This window comes from Lithobates pipiens, unplaced genomic scaffold (assembly GCF_037356315.1).
Source record: "Lithobates pipiens isolate NorthernLeopardFrog02 unplaced genomic scaffold, aLitPip1_a1.2 Scaffold_8, whole genome shotgun sequence".
Taxonomy (NCBI): Eukaryota; Metazoa; Chordata; class Amphibia; order Anura; family Ranidae; genus Lithobates; species Lithobates pipiens.
In genome coordinates, this window is record NW_027507903.1 from 668,315,013 (window position 1) to 668,330,975 (window position 15,963).

The window sequence follows — 15,963 nt, forward strand, 5'->3', positions numbered from 1 at the left end:
CTTTTTCCATCGGAAATTCAGACGGAGAAAGTTTGAGAGCAGGATCTAAAATTTTCCCACAACAAAATCCGATCGGACTTTTTTTCGATCATTTGTAGAGAATTTCCGACGGACAAAGTACCACGCATGCTCAGAATAAATTACGAGACGAAAGCTATTGGCTACTGGCCTCTATATAGTCCCGTCGTACGCAACGAACATCACAGTGTTCAGAATGATCGGATTTTCCGACAACTTTGTCCGACCGTGTGTATGCAACACAACTTTCCGCCAAAATCCGTCTGAAAAAATCAGACGGATTTTGTGGTCAGAATGTCCGACCGTGTGTACAGGGCTTTATTCTGAAGAACTCCAATTGATTTATTCTTTGGGAACTCAGGCCGCGTACACACGACCGGTTTTGGCATCAGAATAAACTCAGAAGGTTTTTTCGACAGTATTCCGACATCAACGACGCACTATAAGAAGGACGTTCAATAGCCACTGCGCCACCCTTTGGGCTCCTTCTGCTAATCTCGTATTTATCTTGTGTTAGTAGAAGTTTGGTTAGAGACGATTCAATAAATACAATGTCAAATTAAAGCGGAGGTCCACCCTAAAATGGACCTTCCGCTCATCGGAGCCCTCCCCCCCTCCGGCGCCACAATTGGCACCTTTCAGGGGGGAGGGGGGTGCAGTTACCTGGATAATCCAGGTAAATGCACCCACTTCCGGGATAGCTCTCTGCGGAAAGGGGCGTAGATTACGCCCCTTTCTGCAAGTGCCCGCCCCTTTCCGCAAGTGCCCCGCTGCCTGCTGAGAAAACACACAGAACCCAGAGGCAGCGGGGACCGTCCTTATTGCGCAGCGCGGCTCGCGCATGCGCAGTAGGGAACCGGGAAATGAAGCCGAAAGGCTCCATTTCCTGATTCCCATACCCAAGATGGCGGCGACAGCACCCGAGAGACGATCGAGAGATCGGCTTCGGGTGCCGACATCGCGGGCGCGCTGGACAGGTAAGTGTCACTATTTTAAAAGTCAGCAGCTGCAGTATTTGTAGCTGCTGGCTTTTAAAAAAAAAAAAAAACGCGGAGTCCCGGCGGACTCCCGCTTTAACAAGGGACACAATTTTTTTTTTTAGCAGAGAATCTAGAGAATAAAACGGCGATTGTTGCAATATTTTATGTCACACAGTATTTGTGCATCGGTGTTTTAAACGCAACTTTTCGGGAAAAGGGACATTTTCATGAATTAAAAAAAAAATGAAACAGTAAAGTTAGCCCGATTTTTTTGTATAATGTGAAAGATGATGTTACGCTAAGTAAATAGATACCAAACATGTCACGCTTTATAATTCCACGCACTCGTGGAATGACGACAAACTACGGTATCTAAAAATCTCCATAAGCAACGCTTACATTTTTTTTACAGTTACCAGGTTAGAGTTACAGAGGAAGTCTAGTGCTAGAATTATTGCGCTCGCTCTGACGATCGCGGCGATACCTCACATGTGTGATTTGAACACCGTTTACATACGCGGGAGCGACTTCTGTATGCGTTTTCTTTGCTGCGCGAGCTCACGGCGACGGGGGCGCTTTAAAAAATAATTTTTTCTTATTTATTTTAAAATTTATAAATAGTTTAAAAAATTTAAATTTAAATTTTTGATCACTTTTATTGCTGTCACAAGGAATGTAAACATCCCTTGTGACAGTAATAGGTGGTGACAGGTACTCTTTATGGAGGGATCGGGTGGTCTAAAAGACCTCCAATCCCTCCTTTGCACTTCAAAGTATTCAGATCGCCGAAAACGGCGATTCTGAATACTGTATACTTTTTTAAAACCAGCCACATTGGCAGCCGAGTAAACGGGAAGTGACACCATGACGTCCGTGTTTACAATCAGGAGACTGGAATTAAGCCGTTTCCGGCTTCAAGACAGTCTGTCCCTAACCGCTAGAAGCGGCAGATTGTTGATCGGGGCTCCCGGTGGAACGGGAGGCCCAGTAAGGGCGGCGGGAGGCGGCGGGAGGCGGCGGGAGGGGGGGATGTCCCCTCCTGCTCCTCCAGTATAACAGCCGAGTGGCTTTTAGCCACATTGGTTGTAATCACTGGAAAGACGATCGCCGGCTCTAAAAAGCTGCGGGCATCATCCCAGTATAACCTCCGAAAGCCGAGTACGCACATCTGCGTATGCTCGGCGGCAAGGGGATAATAAAGAAATAAGTTTGTGAGAACTCTGTGTGAATATCAGCAGCAAAACAACTTCATTCTTCTAGCATTCTAAAGAAGAGAACGAGCTGCATTAAACTACTTAAAAAATTTCAGCGTGATGAATGTGCTATCTCCATTACGAACCCTGGTTTTACCAGACCGCGCGCTTCCGTCTCGTAGTTGCTTCAGAGCATGTGTGAGTTTTGGTGCGTCGGATAATAACCCTGACCCAGAATCCATGGCTCAAGCTTAGCCGTGAACCAGACTATAGTTTACCCCAGGGCTTTTTTCTCAAACAATAGGTGCTGGAACTCAACCACGACCTCACAAAACCCCTTCACCCACACACACCCTCCAAATCACATCAAATATTGGTTGTGGTCAGTCAAATTTCACAAACAGTAGGAGGGTCTTAAAGGGGCATTAAATACCAGAATTACATTACATAGAGAGTGCAGAGTTCAGGGGGGGTTACACACAGAGTGCAGAGCTGTCACTTGTAAACACAGAAACTGGACTTCTGTGTTTACAAGTGATTGTGGTGAGCAGACCCCCCCCCCAAGGGTCTGAGTTCCACCAAGTTCCCTAGAGGGTGCTACAATCATGTAGGAGAAAAAAAAAATGTAAAGAACTTTAAAGGTACCAGAAAGAGTCATAAAGTGCAAATTCTGTGTAGCCGCCATAACCCTTTGTAGGGCGGCCTTAACTTATTGGGCTTACCGGTTACCTCCGCTTGGCTTGTTCGTCCACGTCTAGGGGTTCCCAGAGTGGATACCCAACAACTTGAACGCTGATACCAATAAAGTCCTTTTGAAAGGTTTTATTTTGCAGTGATAACATCCAATGACACAGTCTCTCATGGGAACAGAGGGCACGGGTGAAGAACTCAGGTACCTTGAACTGCAGATATAACAATGTCTCTAATTCCACCCAGAGACTAGCCACTCACAGCTGGGTACTTCAAGGCTGAACAGATCTCTAGCCAGAAATCGTGGCAGTCAGCACATTGATTCAAAACTTGAAACAATCCTATGAAGGTGTACAAGTTGTAACTAAGAGTGAACAGTAACCTTTTTCCTCAGTACCTGGAACGTTCTCTGTCTCCTTGATAGTAAAAAAGTGTGGATTCATCAATGTTCTTCCCAACTCAGTAACCAGGCACTTCTCAGGATGCCACTTGTTGGCCCTCCTCCGAAGAGTCCTCCCCCGGTCACTTTCACGAGCTGTGGTGCCCCTCCAAGCCGAGAGCACACCTGGACACCTTGAATCCTCCCTCAGTTACTGCGCCTCGGACCAGCCGGTTCCGAGACCCGGGAACAGACGGATCCTTACCCCAGACCAGGCGGGTCTATTGGGGGTAACCAACAGGAACATGTTTTGCGAGATGTTGAACACCCCATGACCGGGACCCCTCGTGGGGCTACCCCGGTCCTGGAACAAGAACAGACCACATGGGCCTCACAAACTCCTCTCCCTCCACACGTGACCCCCAACATCTTAAGTACCCCCTCCCAGACTCCTCAGCGAGGCCCGGCACACCCACTCATTGGTTCTGAGAAGGCTGATACTTAAAATGTCCAACCAGGCCTGGTTCTGCCATTGTGCTGGGTGTTCAGTGTGCTCCTGTACCTTTAAGAAGGGGTGGCTCCCCTTCAGTCCACCTGCTTTCACCAATCCATCAGAATGCATGTGCCTCCACTGTGGGGACACTTATAAGTTAGTGTTAGGTACCACAGATACTGGGGTGCCTTGACGGGGGCTAATTTCAACCGATACAACAAAACTCAAACATAATAAAACACTACACAACCATACTCAAATTCCCAGGGCTGTCTGTCTATTTTTCTAATTAATGATGTAGCCAGGAGCTGGCTAATATTGCCTGCATTATCAGGAGACACGTTGTAGCACTTGTTGCAGTGAGACTGTTTCTTCTAGTGCTCAGCCTGGACTCTACATTATGTCATCACATCCTGAAGGTAGAGTAAATAAGACTTAAAGCGGAGTTCCAACTACAATCAATCATTTTTTTAACCTTTCACAAGCATTTTAAATGGCATTGTAACACTCACGTCTTCTGTAAAATTTGTCTACCGATGTCCGGTTTCATCTGTAAAAAGAACTTTGATAACGTTGTTCTGGCCGTCTTCATTTTGCTTGTGGGCATGTGAAGCCCACAAACGTCCTGTTCCGATCCTTTTCCGGGATACGGTGCTGCTGCTGGACCAGCATGCACCGCCCGTTCTCTCCCCAATCTCGCGCATGTCTGTCATTGCAGCGCCGTCAACTACTCAGGTTGCCATCACAACAGGTGTCGGTGTCGGAAGTGCCCGCCCCGTTGTGATGTCAATGAAGGGAAGTGAAGTCAGGAGCCGAGGTGATGAAGGAGGAAGATTTCAATGGGCCGCATAGCAACAGACAAAAAGAGGTAAGTGAAAATAAAAATTTCTCCAAATATTTGTTTTTATATTATTTCAGGCACATTAATGACATTTTTTTTTTGTGGGTGGAACTCCACTTTAAGAGTGGAGGAAAGCATCTTGGGACATGTAGTTCAAAGAGCCATGTTATCCATTCAAGTTTTACTCTTGTAGACTACAAGTAGCAGCTGAAGAAGAGAACAAAATGCTGGGAGAGGGAATAAAAAGGCTGTGTGGGGACATGATCGCTCTCTTGTGACCATGGCTTGGATTTGCAAGCAGTGACTTGGATGGTAGTTTGTGCTGTAGCCGGTGTGCGGCCTGTGCTACGGAAGGGAAGAGTCATCATGAGCGGGTGTGGGTGCATCTGCTTCCCAGCCACATCTGATGGTTCGACGCCCACCGTCGGGCTGCTCCCATCCCCTCCATGCCAGATCCAGCTGGACGGTATTGTGGAGCGATGCAGGGTCGAGTGCTGTCTCTTGAGCCAGACTCTGCAGAGGCTGGGATTGGAGAACGGCCACTTGCCCATTTCCTTTACACCAAAGGACACTGCATGCAGACACCGCTTCCATATTTACTCCACCAAGCCTGTAAAGGGATCCTTGCTACACTTTAGTCCATACTGAAAGAATCTAGTGTCTAACTTACTTGCCAGGACACAATTTGCTCATCTTAAATAGTAAGCTGAAGACTCGAGTTTTCTCCTCAAAGGACTACAGAATATCCCCCCCACAAGGGATAAGATATAAAGGAGTCCGCCTAGGCCCTACAGTATCCAAGGACTCTAATTGTTAGAGAACAGGGATAAAGACTTTAGAGTTTTTACTCAACCACTAGAGATCCGCTCTATAGCCGAATGACGGCTACAGCGTGGACCTGCTTTGCCGGGACTATGTCTACTGACGTCGTCCCGCGCACGAGCAGCCTGCGCTCGGCGCGCTCTGTGATCGGCGAGTCTATGAGACTCACCTGATCACGGATCCGAGCAAGGGGTCAATCCCGACCCCTTACCACGTGATCAGCTGTCAGCCAATGACAGCTGATCATGTGACAAAACAGAGGCGGTAATCGGCTATTTTTCCTCCTCGCGCTGACAGCATGAGGAGAGAAAAAAAAAGCCGATCACAGGCGGCCATGATCGGGACATAAGTCCCGATCACGGCCAGCTTATCAGTGCCCACCTGCCCCCTGCCAGTACCACCCAGCTATTAAAAAAGATGCCAACCAGCAGTGCCACCCATCAGTGCCCATAGTGCCATACATCAGTGCCATACATCAGTGCCCACAGTGCCATACATCAGTACCCACAGTGCCACCTATCAGTGCCCACAATCTGCCTCAACAACAGTGCTGCACCTCAGTGCCACATATCCGTGCCCATCAGTTTCATCTACCAGTGCCCATCAGTGTCGCCCATCAGTGCCCAGCAGTGCCACCTATCAGAGCCACCTATCAGTGCCCATCAGTCCCATCTATCAGTGGTACCTATCAGTGCCCCTTAGTGCCACCTATCAGTGCCCATCTTTGCCCATCAGTGCCGCCTTATCTGTGCCCATCAGTACTGCCTTATCTGTGCCTATCGGCGCCACTTTATCTGTGCCTATTAGTGTCGCCTTAACTGTGCCTATCAGTGCCCACCAGTGCCGCCTATCAGTGCCTCCTATCAGTGCCCACCAGTGCCGCCTATCAGTGCCCACCAGTGCCGCCTCATCAGCGCATTTCAATGAAGGAGAAAAATGACCTGTTTGCAAAATTTTATAACAAACTATGAATTTTTTATTTTGCATCTTTTTTTGTTTGTTTAGCAAAAAATAAAACTCCCAGTTGTAATTAAATACCACCAAAAGAAAGGTCTATTTGTGGGAAAAAAATGATAAAAATTTCATTTGGGTACAGTGTTAAATGGCCGCGCAATTGTCATTCAAAGTGCATCAGCGCTGAAAGCTGAAAATTGGTCTGGGCAGGAGGGGGGTTTAAGTGCCCAGTAAGCAAGTGGTTAATGTGAATTTAGAGTTCATACTTTGCCGGGACTGTGGTATCAGGAGATTTAAGGGAGAGGTCTGACAGAAGCGTAGTCACTCCTCTCTACCCTTTTTGGCTTGTAGTCATAGACTTTATACTGGGTCAAATTCAGCTGATTATATGTTCTTGAGGTGTTATAGTTGCCTATTTCTTAATTGGCTTTTCCACCAAGTTTATTGTCCTTGTTTTATCTATCACATGTTACAAACTATTATTGCTGAATTCATTGCCTTTAATTTGTCATTAAACAAACCTAACTGGTTTACTTTGAATAGGTCCCCCATCAATCCATACTAGGCCCTTTTGGGTATGTCACAGATTTGAAGGGGAACGCCACACCAAAATGTAAAAAAAAAAAACGGCTTGGGGCCCTACCAAATCCGTACCAGACCCTAAGGTCTGGTATGAATTTGGAGGGGAACCCCCCGTCAAAATTTTAAAAAGAAAATATCGTGGGATCCCCCCCCCAAATCCATACCGGACCCTTATCTGAGCTTTCAGCCTAATAGGCCTGAAAGGAAGGGGGGGGGACGAGCGAGCACCCCCGCTCCTGAACCATACAAGGCCCTTTCAGGTCTGTTACAAATTTTAAGGGGAACCTCACGCCAAAAAAAAAAAAAGGTATGGGGCATGGGTCCCCCCAAAATCCATACCAGATCCTTATAAAAGCATTCAGCTTGGCAGGCCAGGAAAGTGGGTAGGGGGAAGGAGCGTTTGTCCGCCCTCCTGAACCATACTAGGCCACATGCCTTCAACAGGGGGGACGGGGCGGGGGACGCTCTTTCATTCCCCCCTTTTCCTGTCCTGCCAGACTACATGCTCAGATAAGGGTCTGATATGGATTTTGGGGGGACCCCATGCCATTTAACCACTTGCCGACCAGCGCACGCCGATGTACGTCGACAGAATGGCACGGGCAGGCAAATGGGCGTACATGTACGTCCCTTTAAATTTGCTGCCCTGCCATCGGGAGCACGCCGCCGGTGGCGCGCTCCCGCACTGATCGGGACCCCCGTGAGTCCGGTCGCTGGACCCGCGGACTCGATCGCCGCGGGCATACCCGCGATCGTCTCACGGAGCGGCCGAATGAAGAAATGCCGTTGTAAACAGCATTTCTCCATTCTGCCTAGCAACTAGTGACGCTGATCTCTGCTCCATGTGATTGGAGCAGAGATCAGTGTTCACTAAATGAAAGCCCAACCCCCCCCACAGTTAGTAACACACCCCTAGGAACACTTAACCCCTACACTGCCACCCACTGGTTAACCCCTTCACTGCCAGTGTCATTTACACAGGAATCACTGCATTTATATAGCAGTGATTACTGTATAAATGACAATGGTCCCAAAAATGTGTCAAAAATGTCCGATAAGTCCCCCACAACGTCGCAGTCACAATAAAAATCGCTGATCGCCGCCATTACTAGTAAAAAAAAATAATAAAAAATTATTAATAAAAATGCTATAAAACTATCCCTATTTTGTAAACGCTATAACTTTTGCGCAAACCAATCAATAATCGCTTATTGCGATTTTTTTTACCAAAAATATGTAGAAGAATACGTATCGGCCTAAACTGAGGGAAAAAAATTTTTTTTTATATATTTTTGGGGGATATTTATTATAACAAAAAGTAAAAAATAATGCGTTTTTTTCAAAAATGTCGCTCTATTTTTGTTTATAGCGCAAAAAATAAAAACCGCAGGGGTGATCAAATACCACCAAAAGAAAGCTCTATTTGTGGGAAAAAAAGGACGTCAATTTTGTTTGGGAGCCACGTCGCACGACCGCGCAATTGTTAAAGCGACGCAGTGCCGAATCGCAAAAAGTGGTCTGGTCTTTGACCAGCAAAATGGTCCGGTCTGAAAGTGGTTAAAAAAAAAATTCCCCCACTGTGACCATTCACTGAGATCACAATATTAAATAATGAATCATGAATGAAAGCCATTCATGACAATAGTTTACTGGTGAACATGGGGTCATTGTGATTGATCACAGGGATCACATAGTACCTGGGCCAATCACAGTGGCCCGGGACTGGTCGATCTGTTTTGCAGAGCGATAGAAAGAGATAGAAAGAGCGATAGAAGATTGCACTGCTGCGTACCCCACAGGGTGTGCACAAGGCATGCAAGTGGTTGGATATCATATCCAAACGCAGTGTTCCCCACACACACATTCAAGAAAACCATACCTCCCAACATTTTGAGATAGGAATGAGGGACACTTACTTGCAAACGTATGTAGGCATAGGACACGCCCCCTTGACAAATCCCCTTAAAGGAGAATTAACCCCAAAAAAGTTAATTAAATCCACAAGGACTTTTTTTTTGCCATTCCTATTGGCTTTTAACATTTACAGATGCCGCAATTTTGAATTTAGATGAAAGGTTTAGCACTGGGAAACACTTTTTGAAAGATAAAAAGTGGATCAGACCAAAATGAGGGACAAATGAGGGGGAAAGAGGAACAGAGGGACATTGCTCCAAATCAGGGACAGTCCTTCAAAATCAGGGACAGTTGGTGGTGCAGCGTTTCCCAAGTACGTGCCCAGGGTTGCAAGATGTACTAAAGCAGGCCAGAAGAGTCTATAGTCATTTCAGACGGTCATACACAGCCAGTGCTCGGTTGGCTGAAATTCAGCAGGAATTCCACCTGCCCATAAACCGCCTGATTTGTGACATGCCCACCAGCTGGAACTCAACTTTGGGAATACATGCAGCAGAGGGCTGTCAACGAGTACCTGTGCCAGTACGGCACGACGACAGGCTCAGGCCACCTCTGCTTTTTTCCCCACGCCAATGGCTGATCATTAAGGATGCATGCACTGTATTGTCACCATTTGAGGAGACCAGAAGGATGGTGAGCAGCAGGGGCGGACTGACAACTCATGGGCCCCCGGGCAATAGGAGATTATGGGGCCCCCAGGCAATCAGACATTATGGGGCCACACAGTATACACAAACACACACACAGTATACACAGACATGTTTCTATTGGCTGAAAAGGTACTGGAGAGGTGGGGCAGCTATAATCTCGGGATTTTTAGACCAAAAGGATGTCGGTAAGGGAGATTTCAGAGACAGATGTAAAAAAAAAACACAGATTTTTACATACTTTCCATGGTTTTACTGAGGCTGGCAACCTTGATGGGGCAATCCCTGCTGTGTTCCTGCTGGAGCAGACTCTGTGTGGCATTATGGACAGGGCACTGGAGGCAAAGCAGCAGGAGGAAGAGGAGGACTTCCTTTCCCCTCAAGGCCCACTTTATCCAGACACCATCACTCCTATATCACAGAACACACAGGAGAAGAGAGGGGAGGAGGATGAGGAAGAGAATCCTGGCACTTTCATAGGCTTTGAAGAAGAGGAAGACGTGCGTCAATCTGTAAGTGATGGCTTTCCAACCCCAGGACCCTTGGGAGTAGTACGTGGCTGGGAGGAGGAAGTTCCAGATGCTGTCATCCTGCGTGACCCAAAGGAGTCTACTTCTCGAGCCAATTTGAGACAAATTTGAGGCGCATGGGCAACCTCATGCTTCAAAACCTGCGAAAGGACCCAAGAATACGTGGCATAAAGGAGAAGGATCATTATTGGTTGGCAAACCTCCTTGACCACTGTTATAAGGGGAAGGTCTCAGAACTCATCCCGTCCCCACAGAGAGTGCAGAAGATAAAATCTCTTGAGGAAACATTAAAGAGGATTTTACTGAACGTTTTTCCTGACTCCAGTAGGTTACAGTGTCATGGAAAACGTAGTTTTGAGTCTTCTGTTGGTCAAGAGAGGAGCGCTGGAGAAGGCATCCGCCTAAGTGAGGCATTTCGGATTTTTTTTAGTCCTCGCCGCCCAGGGCTGTCAGCTTCCACATTCCATTGGCAGCTGCATCACATGGTGGACAATTACCTCTGGGCCAAAACAGAGATGGAGAGCTTTCCAGCTGACGATCCACTGACTTACTTGGTCATGAGAATAGACCACTGGCCAGAACTTGCCCAGTATGCTATTGAGTTGTTGGGCTGCCCTGCATCCAGCGTGCTTTCAGAACGGGCATTCAGTGCTGCAGGAGGTTTCATTACTGATCATAGAACGCATCTGTCCACAGACTCCGTGGACCGTTTGACTTTTATAAAAATGAATCAGTCCTGGATTACCAGCTATGAAGCCCCTGATGCTGATGTCACTGATTAAGTCTTTTTGGGATGTGGAATCTCTGCAGGACTTTGAGGCTGCCTAGCTTTGAAATGATTGAACACCCTCATCTGGAAGAATGTTTTTGGTATAGGTTTCATGGGCACAATTAACACCCAAAGTCCAATTATTCAGCACCTATTTGACAGGTGCATATCATTGCAATTTTTACAGCAAGGCCAATTCTTGCTTTCATCAAGAGTACCTCTATAGGGTTATGGTGGGAAGGCGCCCCCGACACCCAAAGAGTAATTTTTCTGCACCTGTCTGACAGGTGCATATCATTGCAATTTTTTACAGCAAGGCCAATTCTTGCGTTCATCAAGATTACCTCTATAGGGTTACGGTGGGAAGATGCCACCGACACCCAAGGACCAATTTTTACGCATCCATTACTTCTTTCTTTCTTTCTGTCAAAGTGACACCAGAATGTATCCAAAAAAATCTCTTAACTTGTTCCCAGTGCACTGCATTGTGGCCTCATCATACACACTGGCCCCCAGCTGTTGCTGAGCAAAATAAAGGCAGCTTGCAAGGGAAAATTTCATATTTTTTGGCTTTATAAATGCAATTATTGCTGCAGTAGATTCTAGACATGGCACAGATCTGCCACTTTACAGGTAGACTAAGGGGACCCCCCCCCCAGGCACTATATTGGAAGGAATTTCTTCATTTTTATGCTTTCACTTTAAAAATCAAAAAATCACTGCTCATTTAAAAATGACGTTTTCACAAACCTTTTTTTATTGATACATGTCCCCCAGGGCAGGACCCGGACTCCTATAACCATTGTATGCTCAATTACTTGCATATAAACCTTCAAAATGGGCACCATTGACTTTAATGGGGTTTGTTATTTGGGTCCGAACTTTCGTGGTGTTCGAAAGTTCTGGTGCGAACCGAACAGGGGTCCATGCGGCCCATCCCTATTTATCACCAAGTAAGTGGGTCTGGGACATTCACATGTACCTATTGGGCATCATTAGAGCCAAATGTGCCAGGGCTGGTTACAACTGTTTAACCTCTAAATATAAATTATTGTTTGGGTTTTGTGTCTTCTAAAGTCAATGAGCCATGCTTGTAATTGTGCTGAGACAGTACAGCTCAGTGACTAACCACATATCATTTTGTAGAAAAGAACAATTGTTCCCTCTTTCTCTCTCTTCTAAAGTAGGGATTGTCTTCACTACTGCAGAAAACACCCCTCCCCCCTCTGCGACCCGTCAGATTTCGTAACGTAAGTGACGTTGAGTCACAGCCATCTTGGTACACCCCGCACTCATCCATACTAAGCCTACAGTCTGAACAAGCGTACATCTTTTTACACCCACCAAAATCTTGCATTTCACACTTATTTTTACCACTAAACTGAGCTTATATCATGAAATACAGTATTTAGAAGTCTGTGACACTGTTTTGATGTTGAATTTTAAAAGCAGCAAGCCTGCTGATCTCACACTTTTGCTAATCTGACAGAAGACCACTGCTTTTAAAATTCAACATCAAAACAGTGTCACGGACTTCTAAATACTGTATTTCATGATATAAGCTCGTGGGTGTAAAAAGATGTCCGCTTGGGGACTTCAGACTGTAGGCTTACTGTGGCCGAGTGCGGGGTGTACCAAGATGGCCATAACGCAACGTCACTTCTGTTACAAAATCTGACGGGTTGCCTAATCTGACGGAACACCCCTCCCTACTCATCAGGCCCAGCCTTGTGTAGGAGGATGTGACCCCTCCCAACTGCATTCCTTTCCGATGTCAGAGACTTTCAGTTTCATTTCTCTACTGTCAGCGATGGCGTCTGCAGATCTGCGAGCTGAGCTGGAATGTTCTGTCTGTCTGAACATTTATACAGAACCTGTAATGCTGAGATGTGGACATAACTTCTGCCGGGTCTGTATTGATCGTGTGCTGGATACACAGGAGGCGTCTGGAGGATATTCCTGTCCTGAATGTAGAGAGAAGTCTCAGGATCGGCCTGCACTGCACAGGAACATAACACTACGTAACATAGTGGAGAATTTCCTGTCTGCTCAGCCAGATCAGGAGGAGTCCGGGGTCTTCTGTACTCACTGTGTGGACTATCCTGTACCTGCTGTTAGATCCTGTCTGCACTGTGAGGTTTTTCTGTGTGATAAACACCTGAGAGTCCACAAAAAGTCCCCAGAACACGTCTTATGTGACCCCACCTTGTCCATGGAGAGCAGGAAATGCTCCATCCATAAGAAAATCCTGGAGTATTACTGCACAGAGGATGAGACCTGTATCTGTGTGTCCTGCAGTTTGGCTGGAGAACATCGAGGACACCAGGTGGAGATGCTGGAGGAGGCTTCTGAGAAGAAGAAGGAGACACTGAGGAATGTTCTGCAGAAACTTCTGATAAAGAGAGAGGAGACGGAGGAAAGAGTCCAGAGTCTGCAGGAACACAGGAGGAAAGTAGAAGAAGAAGCAGCTGGTGACACCGAGAGAGTCACTGCCCTGTTTAGAGATCTCAGGAGACGTCTGGAAGACCTGGAGAAGAGAGTCCTGAGGGAAATCTCCGGGAGGGCAGAGCGGATCTCCATCTCTATCCGGGATCTGGAAATAAAGAAGGAGGAGCTGTCCAGGAAGTTGCGTCACATTGAGGAGCTGTGTAACGTGACGGATCCACTGACTGTCTTACAGGAATCAGACACAGGTGACTTGTGTGATACTGAGGATGGAGATAATGAGGACAGAGAGAGACATGAGGAGCTCCTCCATGATGGAGGGGGTCTGGATGTGGCTGGGGTCTTACACACAGGTTTATCTGATTTAATAAGAGAGGTAAATGCAGACTTCTATATACAGGGAGCTGCAGACATATTACTGGATGTAAATACAGCTCATAATTATCTACATATATCAGATGACAGGAAAACTGTATCCAGGTCAGATATAAACCAGAATCGCCCCAAAACACCAGAGAGATTTCTGGGTTGTGCTCAGGTGTTGAGCAGTCGGAGTTTCTCCTCAGGGAGACATTACTGGGAAGTGGATGTCGGAGTATCAGAGAGATGGACAGTTGGGATGTGTTACCCCGGTATAGACAGGAGAGGAGAGCCATCACTGATTGGATGTAATAACATGTCCTGGGGTTTGTATAGTCATGATAATCAGTATTCAGTGATACATGAGAGTAAGAAGATTCATTTACCCACCAATATCTCCAGTAACAGAGTCAGGATATATCTGGATTATGAGGTCGGACGGATCTCCTTTTATGATCTGTGTGACCCGATCCGACATCTCCACACCTTCACCACCACCTTCACTGAGCCCCTCCATGCTGGGATATATGTATATAAAGGTTGTATAAAGATATGTGGGGGGAATTGTGGGGACTTGAGAACTCTGCCCAGAAACCAGTGATTTCACAGGAGAAGGGATGCAATAGGTAGAATACTCAGCCAATAAGATATTTTATTGTGTGAATAAATACAAATGAATAATAGATCTACAAATAGCTAGAAAGAGATGAAAATTGATGTAAAAATCTCAGAGATTTATTACTAGTGAAAGAAAAAATAGGAATTGCTTATATAATGATATAACTATAATAATGTATGCTTAATAGAACTGGATTGTATCCCCAATATAATGTGTACCCAGAGAATGGATCACCAATAGAATTCAATTGGATCACTTTTATAATGGATCCTAATATAATGTGTCCCCATAGAATGGATCACCAATAGAATTATATTGGATCACTTTTATAATTACATAGTTACATAGTTAGTCAGGTTGAAAAAAGACACATCTAGTTTAACCCCAAAAAATAATACAATCCCATATACACAATCCTTCACCCATGACTAATTCAGAGGAAGGCGAAAAACCCAGCAAAACATGATCCAATTTGCTTCAGCAGACGAAAAAATCCTTCCTGATCCCCCGAGAGGCAATTAGATATACCCTGGATCAACTTTACCTTTAAATGTTAGTACCCAGGACCTTAAAGTGAATAACTCTACATCAAGTTCACTATAAGGACCACTTATATATTTGTACATGTTGATCATATCCCCCCTTAATCTCCTCTTCTCAAGAGTGAATAAATTTAGTTCCTCTAATCTCTCCTCATAGCTGAGTTCCTCCATGCCTCTTATCAGTTTGGTTGCCCTTCTCTGCACTTTCTCCAGTTCCCCGATATCCTGTTTGAGAACTGGAGCCCAAAACTGAACTGCATATTCCAAGTGAGGTCTTACTAATGATTTGTACTGGGGCAAAATGATATCTCTCTCTCTGGAGTCCATACCTCTCTTATATAAGTAAGGACTTTGCTCGCTTTAGAAATTTCAGCTTGGAATTGCATGCTATTATTGAGCTTATGATCTACCAAAACCCCCAGATCCTTCTCCACTATGGATCCCCCCAGTTGTACTCCCCCTAGTATGTATGATGCATGAATATTCTTAGCCCCCAAGTGCAGAACTTTACATTTCTCAACATTAAACCTCATCTGCCACTTAGTTGCCCAATTAGACAGAGCATTGAGGTCGGCTTGTAAGTTGGAGACTTGTAAGTAAGGACGTTATTCCACTGCATAGCTTGGTGTCATCTGCAAAGACTGAAATGTTACTTTTAATTCCAGACCAGATATCATTTATAAATATCTAAAAAGTAAGGGTCCCAACACCAGGGGCGGACTGACAACTCATGGGGCCCCCGGGCAGTAGGGGATCATGGGGCCCCCTTTGTCCCCACCCAAACACAAGCCACACCCTCACAAAGCACCACGTATATATTGCACTGGTGCATCATATGCATTGGTGACAGAATTTCTCTACTGTATGTTCAAAATAAAGGTTTAAAGAGTTAGGAAAATAAAGAAAAATAAACTCACATTAACCACGTACATTTACTGCGGGGCTGCGTCTTCTGTGAGCAGAATCACATACAGGTACTTGATTCTGCACTTGCGGGTCTGCACGCTGTTTGATTGTACACACCGAGAGCTAATCAGTGGGTCCGGCGGGCCCTGACGATTGTTTCCAACAAAGGCAGAACGGGGGTCTTCTGATGTAAACAAGTCCCCAGAGAACCTCCCTCACTTACATCAGGGTCCTCAGAGAGCCCCCCTTTACATCAGGGTCCCCAGAGAGCCCCCCATA

General features: G+C 46.0%; 1 protein-coding gene across 1 annotated transcript; it reads left to right on the forward strand.

The window, feature by feature from the left end:
- Nucleotides 1-12,589: 12,589 nt before the first annotated feature.
- Nucleotides 12,590-15,482, forward strand: LOC143961920 (E3 ubiquitin-protein ligase TRIM39-like). Its single transcript, XM_077471255.1, has one exon. The coding sequence runs from the start codon at nt 12,623-12,625 to the stop codon at nt 14,216-14,218; it is 1,596 nt and encodes a 531-aa protein (XP_077327381.1). The 5' UTR covers nt 12,590-12,622; the 3' UTR covers nt 14,219-15,482.
- Nucleotides 15,483-15,963: the final 481 nt, after the last annotated feature.